Below are 13,196 nucleotides of genomic sequence, written 5' to 3' on the forward strand. Positions count from 1 at the left end.
TGGCTCTGTATGGTGTGCGGTGTCCTCCCTCCCTGGGCTGCGAGAACATGTAATAAATTGCTGTTGTCTCATCTTTCCAGTGTCAGGGGTCATGTGCTGAGCCATCCCTATAACCCCAGGGTGAAGAGGAGGCAATCAAAACAGTAGGTAGAGGCAGGTGGGGTGAAAAGCTCATAGAAATCGTTCTTTGAAAACACCCCGTGTCTACTCTGACTTGCCCCTCCTCTAGCTGAGAGAAGAGGTAGTGGCTGCTGTGAAGGGGAGCAGGCGGGCAGAGAGGAACAAATGCCTGGATCAAGTGTCCTGGCTGGAAGGATGGTATAGAAGACTCCCTGAACCGAGGGAAAAATCTTCCAACTCAACAGAAAATGTAAAGACCTCTGACTAGACAGAGTTCACACTCTTATGAGAAATGCAATGAAATTAGAAAAAAATTAGAGACAAATATCTGAAAACAGGATTGCTCACAGCCCCAGCTGACCACCCTCCACCTCCAGACCTTGACCTACCCTCAGGCAACAGAAGAGCAGCCAGAACACAAACTGGCCACATCCAAACCCTTGAGCAGAATTTTGGAAGGGACCAGGGGCTAGCCTGTATCGAGACAATTGCAAGATGTGGACAGAGTGCCCCACATAAAATATATGCAAGATGAAAGTAAACTGTAGAGAATCTAAACATCATCATCATCATCATCAATCAGATCAAGAATGGTACAGGGGTTACTCTTAGAACAACAAAGAATCCCTCTTCCTCTGCTAGGGAAGAAAATAAAGAGCTAAAGAGAAGGAAACACATAGAAGCATGATAGAGGAAGGTCTCTTACTGTAAATTTTCTGCTGCCATGAGTCCAGGTGGAGGAAGATGTCAGGAACCCATGTCCTTCTCAGGGTGAAGGGTCACCACTTCAGTAAGAGGACCCAGGCCTCATGCCAGGAGGTACAGATCACAGCATGAGATTCATCTCTTTCACTGAAATAGCTTCACTGACAGTTTGGAACTCAGATCATCACTCTTTGAAATTTGCACTAAACTGGGAGAGGTGGGCTCTAAATAAAACGTGTTTACCTCCTGTGCAAGATTGTGCACTTTTTCCACTTATTGTTACAGGTTCAAGATGCTATAGTGCTGCGTCCCACAATATATTTACATTTAGAAAGTAACTTAAATGTCAAAATATTTCTTACAGTGACAATTAAATTCATTTTGAAAGGTTTATAGAAGGTAGCATAAAATTTTCCACTATGCACTCAGCAAAGAGAACAATAGTTTAGCTGATGACCTCCCACATGTACTGACTTCTGGCTGTGGCTGCAGCTGCAGCTGTGATTGTTTTTGTTATTGTACGTACAAGCAGGCCCCATAGAATCTGCGGATTTAACTATTTAATTATTCATTCCTGAGTCTGAGTCCCCTTTTTTCTTCATTGTTACAAGGTAAGTAGGCTTTTTTTTTTTTTTTTAAACTTTCCAGGCTGCCTTGAATTAACCACTTCTCCTGATCCCCTTGCTCTGTCTTACCAGTTGGCCATTTCTGCAGGGAACTGCTGGCATCCCTTCTTCATCTGGGTTCACATCCGAAAGAGGAGCTGGGATACAACAAAAATCATCTGGCTATTGAGAAAAATGAAAGTGCATTTTTATTCAGGCATGTTCTCCCAAGGGTAACTGCATTTAATCACGTGTTACGCATACGATGTGCACATTCATACAGACATGTTGAGACACCCACAGATATGACTGCCTATGCGCTGATCACTGCATTTGGCCACTTAGCAGCCAGTCCTGGGAGCTCACCACACACCAGGCCCAGTGACAGACACTGGTACGTGTGGAAGATCCTGTCAACCGCCTGCCCCAAACCCAGTCACCTGTCTTCCTTAATAGGATCCTGATTTTGTTTTTCAGGAACTTTTGTGTACAATGAAAAAATATCAACTTCCCAGGCTCTCTTGCAGCTAAGGATGATTGTATAACATTTCTAGGCAATGAGAGGTAACTGGAATTCTACCAAGTAAGACTTCTGGGAAACTGAAGTCAGAGAGATAGAGTCAGTTGGTACAAGCTCCAGGAACCACCAGGAACACGGGCATGCTGGCAGGAGTGGCCCAGCCCCCTTGGCAAGCAAAAGAATGAAGGCCACATGTGAAAGATAAAATAGAAAGATGGAAGGAAGCTGGATCTACGCTAAAGCAAAGACCAGTTTCCTCTGAAAGAGAGAAAAAACAAATTCATATTTGTATAAACTCATGATTTCTTGGGTTTTCTGGGCCATGCAGTCAAATGTATATGTGTGATATAACATTTTTTTTAAGGACTGTATGCCTATATTTATACAGTTAATTATGAGTTAGTCCCACCTTTAACTGTTTATCAATTATGAAATTAGATTGACTATTTTGCTCAATTAAATGTGTTACTGAAGGTAATAATTGATTCACATCTTCTGAATATTAGAAAAAATCTGTTTGAGCACTGAACTTCTGCTCATGATGAAATGGATTGTAGACCTTGCATTATGTATCCAAAGGGTGATTTAATATCTGTGATTTAGTGTATAAGAGCTCTACCAAAACAAGGGTTAAATATTCTATTCTTTTATGGTTAGAATTTCACTGAAAATTACATTCATTGGATATTTAATTAAATCATAAAATTTTATTTGGGCCCATAGAAATACTCATTTTTTACCTCGCTTGTCCATATTTTCTAAATTTCCATTAAAGACGATGTATTACTTTTATAATAAGGAAAAAAACACATTTTTTGAAAGGAACAAATACTACTGAAAAATCAACGTAGGAAAATTGGATCAAGATATTACAATGCACATACCACATTCTCCTCCCCCTGCAAATCACTCAAAATGTCAAAGAGATACCTTTCTCAAAGAGTAGATCTAGAAACCACTAAACATTTCCATTAGCAGAAGAGAAATTGTTGGATGCTTCTGGAAGATAAAGAGCAAGCAAGAGTGGTTTGATAAGGGTAGAGAAAAACTTCGGCCTGAAAAAAGGTATAAGAGAAAAATGTGTGGAAGGTAAATGCTGATCCAGAAAAAGCACATATCCAGAGTGAAAATAAAAACAGCAGGAAGGCATCGCCCAATTCAGAAGGCAACAGCTGTTTAGGAGAACAGCAGGCAGCAGCTAAATATAATTCCAGGATAAAACCCAAGTGTCCCCTCGGTGACAGAGTGACCACCTGCCTTGGGAGTGGTAGTGGCTGTCCTAGTATGGGTGCGGTGGTCCCGGATAGAAAGAATGTTGAATTGCACTTTATTGGGGCCTTCTAAAAGGATATAGACAGGAGTATAAAAAGGAAAGTTGGGTTTGCCTGAAAAGGAAACCAATTATGATTCTGCAGGATCTTGTTACTTTGGCATTGATACCATATTTATTTCTTAAAGTGAAGTGTGACAGTTGACATTGCCACACTTCACCACTCACACAGGCCCAGACTCCTGTTCTGGGGGAGAGTTTTTGGGAGAAAACGGGTCTACATAACTGCATAAGAAATATATGACCACTACCTAATCAATCAGTCAATCTAGTTCTCCATTAATGAATATAAATCAATACCCAAAGATTAAAGTTAACTGAACAATAGCAATGTAATGATGCCAAAAATAAACAGATGACCCTGAAGGAAAGAGATAATTCAAGGAAAAAAAGAGAACCTTGGAATTTAAGGTTTAATTTAGTACCTTCAGAGTGCTGAGAGGCTATTGCGGCTGAGAAACAGAACAGATCACAAAATAAAGGAAAAATTAGGGGAAAGGAGGGGCTTCAGTAAGTTCATAAGAGGACTATTAAAGTTTTAAAAATTAATGAAAGGTAAAAGTGTTAATACAACCAAGGCCAAATTAATGATATAAAAGATGAAGTTGAAGGGACAGCCAAGAGTGTAGAGCAAAAACATACACAAAAACAAAGCTTGGAAAATAGGACATTTAAGAGATATTGAGATTCAATCCAAACAATGAAACAATCATCTAACAACAATCATCTAACAACAATCATCTAATATCCAGAAAGAGACAGTGAGAAAATGAAGGGAATAAATACTTGTTTTAAACGTTAGAAGAAAATATGCAGAATGAACAAGCTGAAGAATGAAAGAGCTCACTTGGTAGTGACCAGGATGAATTTTTTTAAAAAGGAAAACTGCTAAAATTTCAAGGTTCCAACAATAAAAAGTGAAATTCACAAAGCTTCCACATTTGTATATAAAGGAATGAAGTTGACGTAGATATTGTGTTTCCCCACAGCAATGGTGTGTGAGAGAAGATAACGGACAAATATTTTCAAAATTCTGAAGAAAAATGATTTTGAACCTGGGATTCTATATGCAAAAAATTAAGAAAAAAAATATTTGTTTTTAAAATTATTTATATCTTCATTTGGTGAGTATAGTGGGTCAGATTCATAATTCTAAGATTAATGCAAAATTACCTAATGCAACTTGTAATGTTAAAACTTCATTAAGAAAATGGAATGGAAACTTTATGTAATTGTTCTATTAATGTAGGTAAACGATGACAAAGGCAGAAATAAAGAATAGAAGAGAATAAGGAAGGGAGAGCGGGGAAGAGAAGAAGGAGGAGGAGGGAGGAACTGGTATTCATGACGTCAAATTCAAATCGGAAACTTAAAAGTTTAGGTACATTTCTAAGAACCTCCAAGTCTATTTACCTGCAGAAGCAGATGCTGAAGTTTTTAGGAAAAAACAGTCTTGTGGGAATGTTTATTAGGACTTACACATTGTAAATATACCATATTTTTAAAAGGCTGCCTTATATGGCTTTTTACATTTTTGACAAAGAACAATGTGAATTTTTAAGCAGCATAATACAATGCCAGGCTTTCCCTGACTTCCAGGTGCCCCACTTCTCAGGAGAGCACAAGACCTCTACTCCCTGGAATATATGGTCATTCTTTTACCTGTGACCACTTCCCCTGCCTCATTCCCCATTCTCTCTAGAACTGGGGCTTCCGCAGCAAGACTGGGGGGGTATGTGGGAGAAGAGGAAGGCAGACAGGAGGAAGAGCCCCCGGGGCTACTCCCCTTGCCCACCAAGAATGCGGCCCTCTCTCTGCCTTTGCTGGAGTTAAACACCAAACAGTTTATTGCACTTACATGTTACGGAAAAGTAAGACTCTTCATTTCATTTTATACTTAAGCCCTAATGTCTTAAGTGCCCACCTTACGATTCCCTTCGGGGTCCAAGTGAAAGAAATGGGAGAAGCACTGCTTCTATGTGACTATAGCGCAACGTTTGGGGAAACCTAGAGAGGCTGGTTATGCATTTTCTTGAGTAACTGGAGGATTCAGGAGAAACTATAGACCCATATTTTGCAGTTTGCTAGGGAAGAGGAAAAATATTAGTCTGAAGTAGCTGGAAACAGAAATGGGGAAAGGACGCATGTAGGCCAAGTTCTTAGGATTCTCTCAAGATGATCTGGGAGATAACTGGAAAATGACCCAGGGAATTTAAACCTGCAGGGTAAACCTTTTCTTTGACAGGCATCTTGTCCAGGACTCATGTGGCTGGAGCCCTAGCCTCAAGCTGTGGGCATCACCTTTACTCAGTTACAGCTTGAGACAATCTCACCTTCCAAGAAGACCCAGGTTTCAACTAGGCTGAAAGTTCAAACAGCGTAGAACTCAAAATGGCTTACCTTGAGTATATATCATTATATACAGCAGAGGATTTTAGAACTGTGTTCTTTATACTGGCTACAAGCCACATGTGACATTTTAGATTCAAATCAATTACAATTAAATACAATTAAAATTTTAGTTCCTTACTTACACTAGCTACGTTTCAAGTGCTAATGCCACATGTGATGGGGGCTTCCATATTGGACAGCACAGAAATAGATCATTTCCATCGCCGTAGAAAGTTCTAAAGGATAGCGCTCTTCTAGGACATTGTAAACACAAATACAAAGCTTAACTTTGTATATGTGAGCTGCCCTGGCAACACCCCGCTGTGACTAATGTATCTAAGAGAAGATTTGACTTACAGACAACCTAAACTAACTCAAATTAGAGACTGTCTTCAGTTATGCCAGCTACCCAAGATCCTTGAAGTTTTAATTTATGTCACTATTGATGTTACAATTAAACAGATGAGAAACCTAAATCAAAGTGATTAACCAACTTGCCCCAGGCAACTTTACCTGTGACTGCAGCAGAATATCAAGTTCCCCTTTTCCTATATATGAATTACCCCAAAGTTCCAAGAATCCTATCTGCATAGAACCTGATATAAGAATTGCACAGAGAATGTATCCAGTAATTATCTGTTGCATCAACGATGCAATTATTTCAATGCAACACTGCAATGATGCAATAAATGGATGAATGAGTGAACTGTAAAGCAGAGCTACCAGTAAAACAACCACAGAAATAGGAGGACGTGACTCAGCCTCAGAAGTAAAACTGTGGCCGTGGAATAGCCAAGGGTACGCTGGCATTTCAACCAGCCATTTCTCAGAAAACATGTGATGCTTCCCTCATGGTTTTTTGAATCATTCTCTGGCCCATTTGATTAATGCTGCATCTTTCACTTTTCATCATTTTAATTTCTTTGAACATAAAGGGTACCCTAACCACTCTCCCATCTCCACCCCCAATTAAAACAAACTACACAGACTTGCACATAATACTTGGGCCCACTTCTCTGGGACTCCTTTGCCTGTCCACAGAGTTTCCATTCAGTGCTGAGGTTTAAGTAAAGGCTCCGTGTATCTCATCCACAAAGACTTGCTCCATTACCAAAGAAGTGATCAACTTCAAAAGAAGGGAATAAATTTTGTGTGCGGGGAGACTGCTGTATGGGGAATAAGAAATAATCACTTAAGTTTCAAATTTGCAAAATTTTGCAGTTTGCTGTCTGCTTTACTTTTCTCTTAAAGCTAGAAGATGATTGACCTTTTCTGATAATTTTTCCACATTCCCCTTCCCTCCCCTCAAGCAAACCTAACCTTTTGAGCCCTGTTCACTACTTACAGGAGATTCGCTGACTCCAAAGATGTCTCTGACATCCCTGATGGATTGCTTGTTCTTTTTTCTCATGGTTTGAGTGTAAGTATTATATCTCTTCTTCACTGCAGCTGCTTGGGTTCGAGTCAAAGTCGAGAGCAAGGCTTTGCCACCCTCCTCTTCATCACCTGAGATCAGGGTTGATAAACCTACATCTTGCAACCACTCTGCTTCAAGTTCTCCTTCTGTAAGATGAAGTTACCAAGAGAAGGTTAGAATATTCTGAGATTGGAAGCCATGCATATCTGTAAGTCTATACACATCAGCAAGTAAGAAATAATCACTAGACAACATATTAAGACCATCCTGGACGTTGAGGACATTATGCCAAATGAAATAAGTCAGACAGAGAAAGAAAAACACCAAACACCATATGATCTCATTATATGTGGAGTTTAAAAACAAAACAAAGCAAAATGTCCAAGCTCATAAATACAGGGAACGGATTGGTGCTTACCAGAGGCCAGGGGTGGAGGGTGCGCGAAATGGGTAAAGGTGGTCAAAAGGTACAAACTTCCAGTTATAAAATAAGATAAATAAGTCATGGGGATGTCATGTACAGCATGGTAATTATAGTTGATAATGCTCTATTGCATATTTGAAAATTGTTAAGAGAGTAGGATCTTCAAAGTTCTTACCACAAGAAAAAACATTTTGTAACTATGTTGACGATGGGTATTAACTACACTTATTTTGGTGACTGTTTCACAATGTATTCAAATATCTAATCATTATGTTTATACCTGAAACTAATATAATATTGTATGTAAATTAAACCTCAAAAAACTTTAAAAGACCATTCTTTTTCCCATAGTAATTGTGGGAACGGCCTATAGGAATGAATAAAAGGTCTGTATTGTATTTTTTTAAGTAAGTCAAATTTTTAAAGTATCTTCTAGTAGAGTAAGGTTATTTGGCAGATTTGGGAAGGTAATTTTCCTTACCAGAGAGTTAAATATAAGCCATATCTGAACAGCCAATTTCAAAAAATGATAAAATATTAATATCTAAACTAAAACCATGACAGAAAAAATGTGGTTTAATGGCACACAAAAGAATTTTTTAATCACACAAATTCAGGTTCAAATCCCAACCACCATTTACTAACTGAATGACTTTGGAGAGTTTTAAGTATCTCTAGATCTCGTGTCCTCTTGGCAAAATGGAGGTAATAATCACCAAAGTATTAGGTGGCTATGAGGATTATTTTATCAATGAATTTGTGACAGATGGCAAAAATCTAGAACAGAGTATGTGTTCAATAGATATTCGTTCTCTTACTTTTCTCCTTATTTTGAACATTAGGTAATCTTTCCTTTTCTCAGAAGGCAGCTAAAAAACTTAAAATTCATCATGATGAAGATCAATCGCTATTATAAATTAGATGTGCAGAAATACTAAAGAATTCAGAATAACAACATCATGTAACGGAAAATCCACTGTACACACTATAACATTCTGGGAACTATGCTAAACAGGCATTACCTGAATAAGGTTTCTTTTAAAGAGCAGAATTGACTGGTTTGCAAGTACACTATCAAATCATCAGTCCAGAGGCGTTGGACTCTGCTTATGTTATTCTATCACTGGTACATGAACAAAAGCCTTCCCACACGCTTTACAAGAAAATGAGAAAACTTTTTAAACTGAATAATAATGAAAATATGAAATATCAAAATTTGTGGGACGGAGTGAAGTCACAAAGGAAAAAGTAAAACTGTCTCTATTCACAAATGATCTCTTTGTTTATGTAGAAAATTCTAAGAAATCTAGTAGTAGACAACTCCTGGTAAGTCAGTTTAGAAAGGTAATGAAATATAAGGTCAAGTACAAAAATCAATTGTACTGCACACCAGTTGCAAACAATTAAAAAATGAGAGAGGTGAGAGAACGAGAGACACCCAATTAAAAGAAATAGTCAAAAGATTTCACAAAGCAAGATATATGAATGGACAATAAGCACAGGAAAAAGCGTTTGACATCATTAGTCATCGGTGAAGTATAATTACAACCACAATGAGATACCTCCACACATCCCTAGAATCATTCATGTTAATAAGTCTTAAAACATCAAATGTTGCAAGGATGTGAAGCAGCTAGACTTGTCTGTCAGATACCGCTGGGAGGAGTGTGAAGTGGTACAACTACTTTGGAAAAATGCTGGCAGTTTCTTATGTAATTACACATATTCTATGAAAAATACATATATCCAAGAGAAATAAAAATATATCTCCACCGAAAGACTTCTACAAGATTGTTCACAGCAGCCTTATTCATAATGGCCAAAACTGCAAACAACCATTAACAGTTAAATGTATAGACAAATTATGGCATATTCATACAACAGAATACTGCTGTCATGGGTTGAATTGGGTCCCCAAAAAGATACACTGAAGTTCTAACCACCAATACAGGTGAATGTAACCTTATTTGGAAACAGGGCCTTGGCAGGTATAATTAGGATTTAAGTTGAGGTGAGGTCATACTGGAGTAGAGAGGGCCCTTGATCCGATATAGCTAGTGTCCTTATAAGAAGAGGAGGTGAGACACAGACAACAACACAGGGAGTAGGCTACGTGACTACAGAGGTAGAGAATGGCAAGTGTTGTCTACAAGCCAAGGAACAGCTAGGATTGCTGGCAACACCAGAAGCTAAGAGAAAGACATGGAACAGATTCTTCCCTACCATCTTCAGAGAGAGGAGGGCCCTGCTGACCCCTTGATTTTGGACTTCTAGTCTCCAGAACCACAAGAGAACAGATTTCTGTTGTTTTAAGCCACCTAGTTCTGTGGTACTTTGTTACAGCACCGCTAGGAAACTAATACAAACTATCCCATAATAAAAAGCAATGAAATAGTAATACACCAAATGAATCTCAAAAATATTATGTTCAGTGAAAGAAGCCAAACCCAAAACTATATGCTGCAAAAACATCAGAACCTTGGTTGTCTCTGGCTAGGGACAGCAAGTCACGGGGATGATGAGATTGGGAAAAACCATGAGGAAATTCTGAGTTGACTGAAATGTTATGTCGATTTGTGTGAGGTTACAGGGTTAGTATTTGTCAAACGTCACTGAATTGCACACTTAAGATCTAGGCATATGCTTCAAGGAAAATAATATCAGTCAAATAAATTTTGAACTCCAGTTAGTAGGTATGCTTTTTGTAGAAGTTTATGTTAGCACGCCTGAGAATGTTTTCTGTATACTCTAGGCTTGAGCAAATGAAAAAGTACATTGAGGAGCAGGTTTGTCATTATTGGAGAAGGGGGTTATAAATACAGAAAAATGGAAGACAACAAACTTTGTGGTGTTGGATTGGAATTGGAGGTTATCAGTACGAACTTATGATTTTTAATATAGATAGCTAGCTAGCTAGTAAGAAAAAAGAAGTGGAGAATAAGAGGTATTTTCCTTTATGTGTCTTTCTGGATCTGAAAAGGCAAAATGTAAGTATGTAAGGAAAAGGAATAAAAATATCCTTCTCTGATGGAGGACAGTTCCCCTGAATGGATTTTTATTAAATCTGTGGTGGGACTTTTTATTTCTAATGCTAAGTGAAATATACTAATTGTGGTACATCTGAACTATTGTTTTTCAGATCTAAGAAGGATAGGCTTGTAGAAAGGGAATAAAGAAAAAAAAGTTTTTTAAAGTTTCAGTTTATCTTGATAGTTGTCTTGAGGTTAATCACTGGCTAATGAAAACATTCTTAGATACTTGCTAAACTACCTTCAGTCTTTCTTATGCATTTACTTGTCCATAGGTAGTACCTGGAGAACATAACCTATGCTTTTAATCTCAGGTGAGTAATTTTGTACTTTTTGACAATCACGGACAATTATACTTTTTGGGTCCTCAACCTTCTTGTCTAATTTCACTGGAAACTAGTATAATTGACATATCTGACACGGCTCTTATTTGGTGAAGCACTAGATTATCCGTTCTCTAAATACATTAATGCTAGTACATGCTTCATAGCTAAGTATTTTTAATCCAGAGTTATGTTGGTAAATCTTTTTTCTGTCTGTCTCTCTCTTTTGGTAATTAATGGTCAAGTATACAAGTATAAAAGCCATCAAAATGAGAATACTCAATCTGCTAGATGATTATGAATCAAGTCAACAGACGGGTACAGCATCCCTAAGTGGTGATACGTAAAGGATCAATTTGCATTGTGTTGACAGCCCTCCTTCAGGTCATGTCACCTTACACAGAAGCCACCCTGAGCCAGACCAGCAGATATAAATTGGTGGGAGCAGGCAGCTGATTTGCCAAATTCTACTGGTTCACTTGTTAAACTACTAGTGGAATGATTTCTACCTGCCAACAGAATAAGAGAGCATACAAAGAAAGACAGCACAGGGGAAGACCAATCTAGCACCTCACCATCCAGGGGCTTGGCCTCAGCTGGCGTCTGCTCTTCCTGAACTCCCAGGCTGTTCTCTTTGATACTTTCTATTTCCCGCCAGAAATCCTCCATGGAGGCGCTGTCTATGGAGGCTTGAGAGTTGGAGCGGCTGAATGCCGGGGATTGTAAGGATTCATTGGAGAGCATCCTGCTAATTCTTCGGCAGCGAGAAATGGATTTTCTGAGAAAAGAATAGTATCTGTTAACGAAAATCAGTGTCTCATGTTACAAATCACAAAATTAAATTTAGGTGTGATATCAATGGAGAGATGGAGTTGGTGTGAAAGAGAGGGGTTTGAGGGAATAACCTCCAGTCTGCGGTGGCCCCGTCCTTTTCATTCTCTATAATTCATAATGACTTTGTGGCCATGCAGAAATTACCACAAAAATACTTTTTATACCTTTCACACACTCATAAAGTGGGAAGCTGTTCATGTTAGTCAAAACATATATAGTAAAAGTTAGCCCCTGTAAAGTATCTAAGGTGATGTCAGAGAAGAGTGAAAAAAGCTGGCTGCTCACATCCAGTGGGGTGGGTACTATTAAGCAAACAAAATAAGCATTGGCGAGGATGCAGAGAAACTGGAACCCTTGTTCATTGTTGGTGGAAATGTAAAATGGTACAGCCTCTGTGGAAAACAGCATGGCAATCCCTCAAAAACTCTAACAGAACTACTGTGATATCCAGCAATTCCACTGACTCTACGTACAAAAGAACTGAAAGCAGAGTCTTGAAGAGGTACATGTACATCCATGTTCATAACAGTGATTCACGATAGCCACAAGGCAGAAGCGACTTAAACATCCACTGACAGACCAATGGATAAGCAAAATGTGGTCTATTCATACAAAGAAATATTATTGAGCCTTAAAAAGAAAGGAAATTCTGACACATGCTACAACATGGATAAGCCTTGAGGACATCAGGCTAAGTGAAATAAGCCAGTCACAGAAAAACAAATGGTGTATGATTCCACTTATGTGAGGGACCTAAAGGAGTCAAACGCCTAGAGACAGAAAGTAGAATGGTGGTTGTAAGGGTCTGCGGGGAAGGAGGCATGGCGAGTTATTGTTTAACAGGTAGAGAGTTTCAGTTTTACAAGATGAACGAGTTCTGGAGCTGGAAGGTGGAGTCGGTTGCACAACAGTGTGAATGTGCTTCATGCCACTGAGCTGTAGGCTTAAAGGGGTTAATATGGTCAATTTTATGTCGCACATTGCACCAGAATTTAAAAACAAATATTTTTAAATTTAAAGATACATTTTTTAAAAGTTGGCTGTTGAGAAAATGAGCTAATGAGAGGAAATAATCCATGACATTAAACGGAAAAACTCTGTATTAGGATGGGGAAGTGGGGCACTGACTCAGTTCAGGGAGAACCAGATCACCACCAAGGGAAAGGCCCAAATGCTTAGGGGGGCAGCGAAGCTCCAGGTATCGCCACCCAGCAGGACCACTGCTAGCCTAGCAGACAACAGCTGAACAAGACACAGAGCAGCTCCATGGGGTGCTTTCCTCGTGGGATTGCTGCGAGGACTAAGTGAGTTAGCACACGTAAAGCATTTAGGACATAAAACATCCAACAGATGTTAGTCTAAAAAACAAGAGACACAGTAGGGGAGACAGATGCCAAAATGCTGGAATTCTGAGAGAGTTTGGAGATTTACATAAAAATAAAATATTTTATGTGAGGTGGTGGATGCATTAACTAACCTTATTGTGGTAATCATTTAG

General features: G+C 38.8%; 1 protein-coding gene across 2 annotated transcripts in view; it reads right to left on the minus strand.

The window, feature by feature from the left end:
• The window catches only part of ARHGAP28 (Rho GTPase activating protein 28), a 146,061-nt gene that overhangs the window by 53,859 nt on the left and 79,006 nt on the right, over window positions 1-13,196 (minus strand). The window contains exons 2-4 of one of the 2 annotated variants that reach the window (XM_027088585.1): window positions 11,440-11,642; window positions 7,017-7,234; window positions 1,521-1,613 (exon numbers count right to left, since the gene is read on the minus strand). In XM_027088585.1, coding sequence (XP_026944386.1) covers window positions 1,521-1,613; window positions 7,017-7,234; window positions 11,440-11,642 — 514 coding nt within the window. The remainder of the gene's footprint in view (window positions 1-1,520; window positions 1,614-7,016; window positions 7,235-11,439; window positions 11,643-13,196) is intronic. The other variant, XM_027088586.1, reaches the window with a different exon arrangement.

This window comes from Aethalodelphis obliquidens, unplaced genomic scaffold, assembly GCF_003676395.1.
Source record: "Aethalodelphis obliquidens isolate GAN/ISIS:26980383/991018 unplaced genomic scaffold, ASM367639v1 scaffold63, whole genome shotgun sequence".
NCBI lineage: Eukaryota > Metazoa > Chordata > Mammalia > Artiodactyla > Delphinidae > Aethalodelphis > Aethalodelphis obliquidens.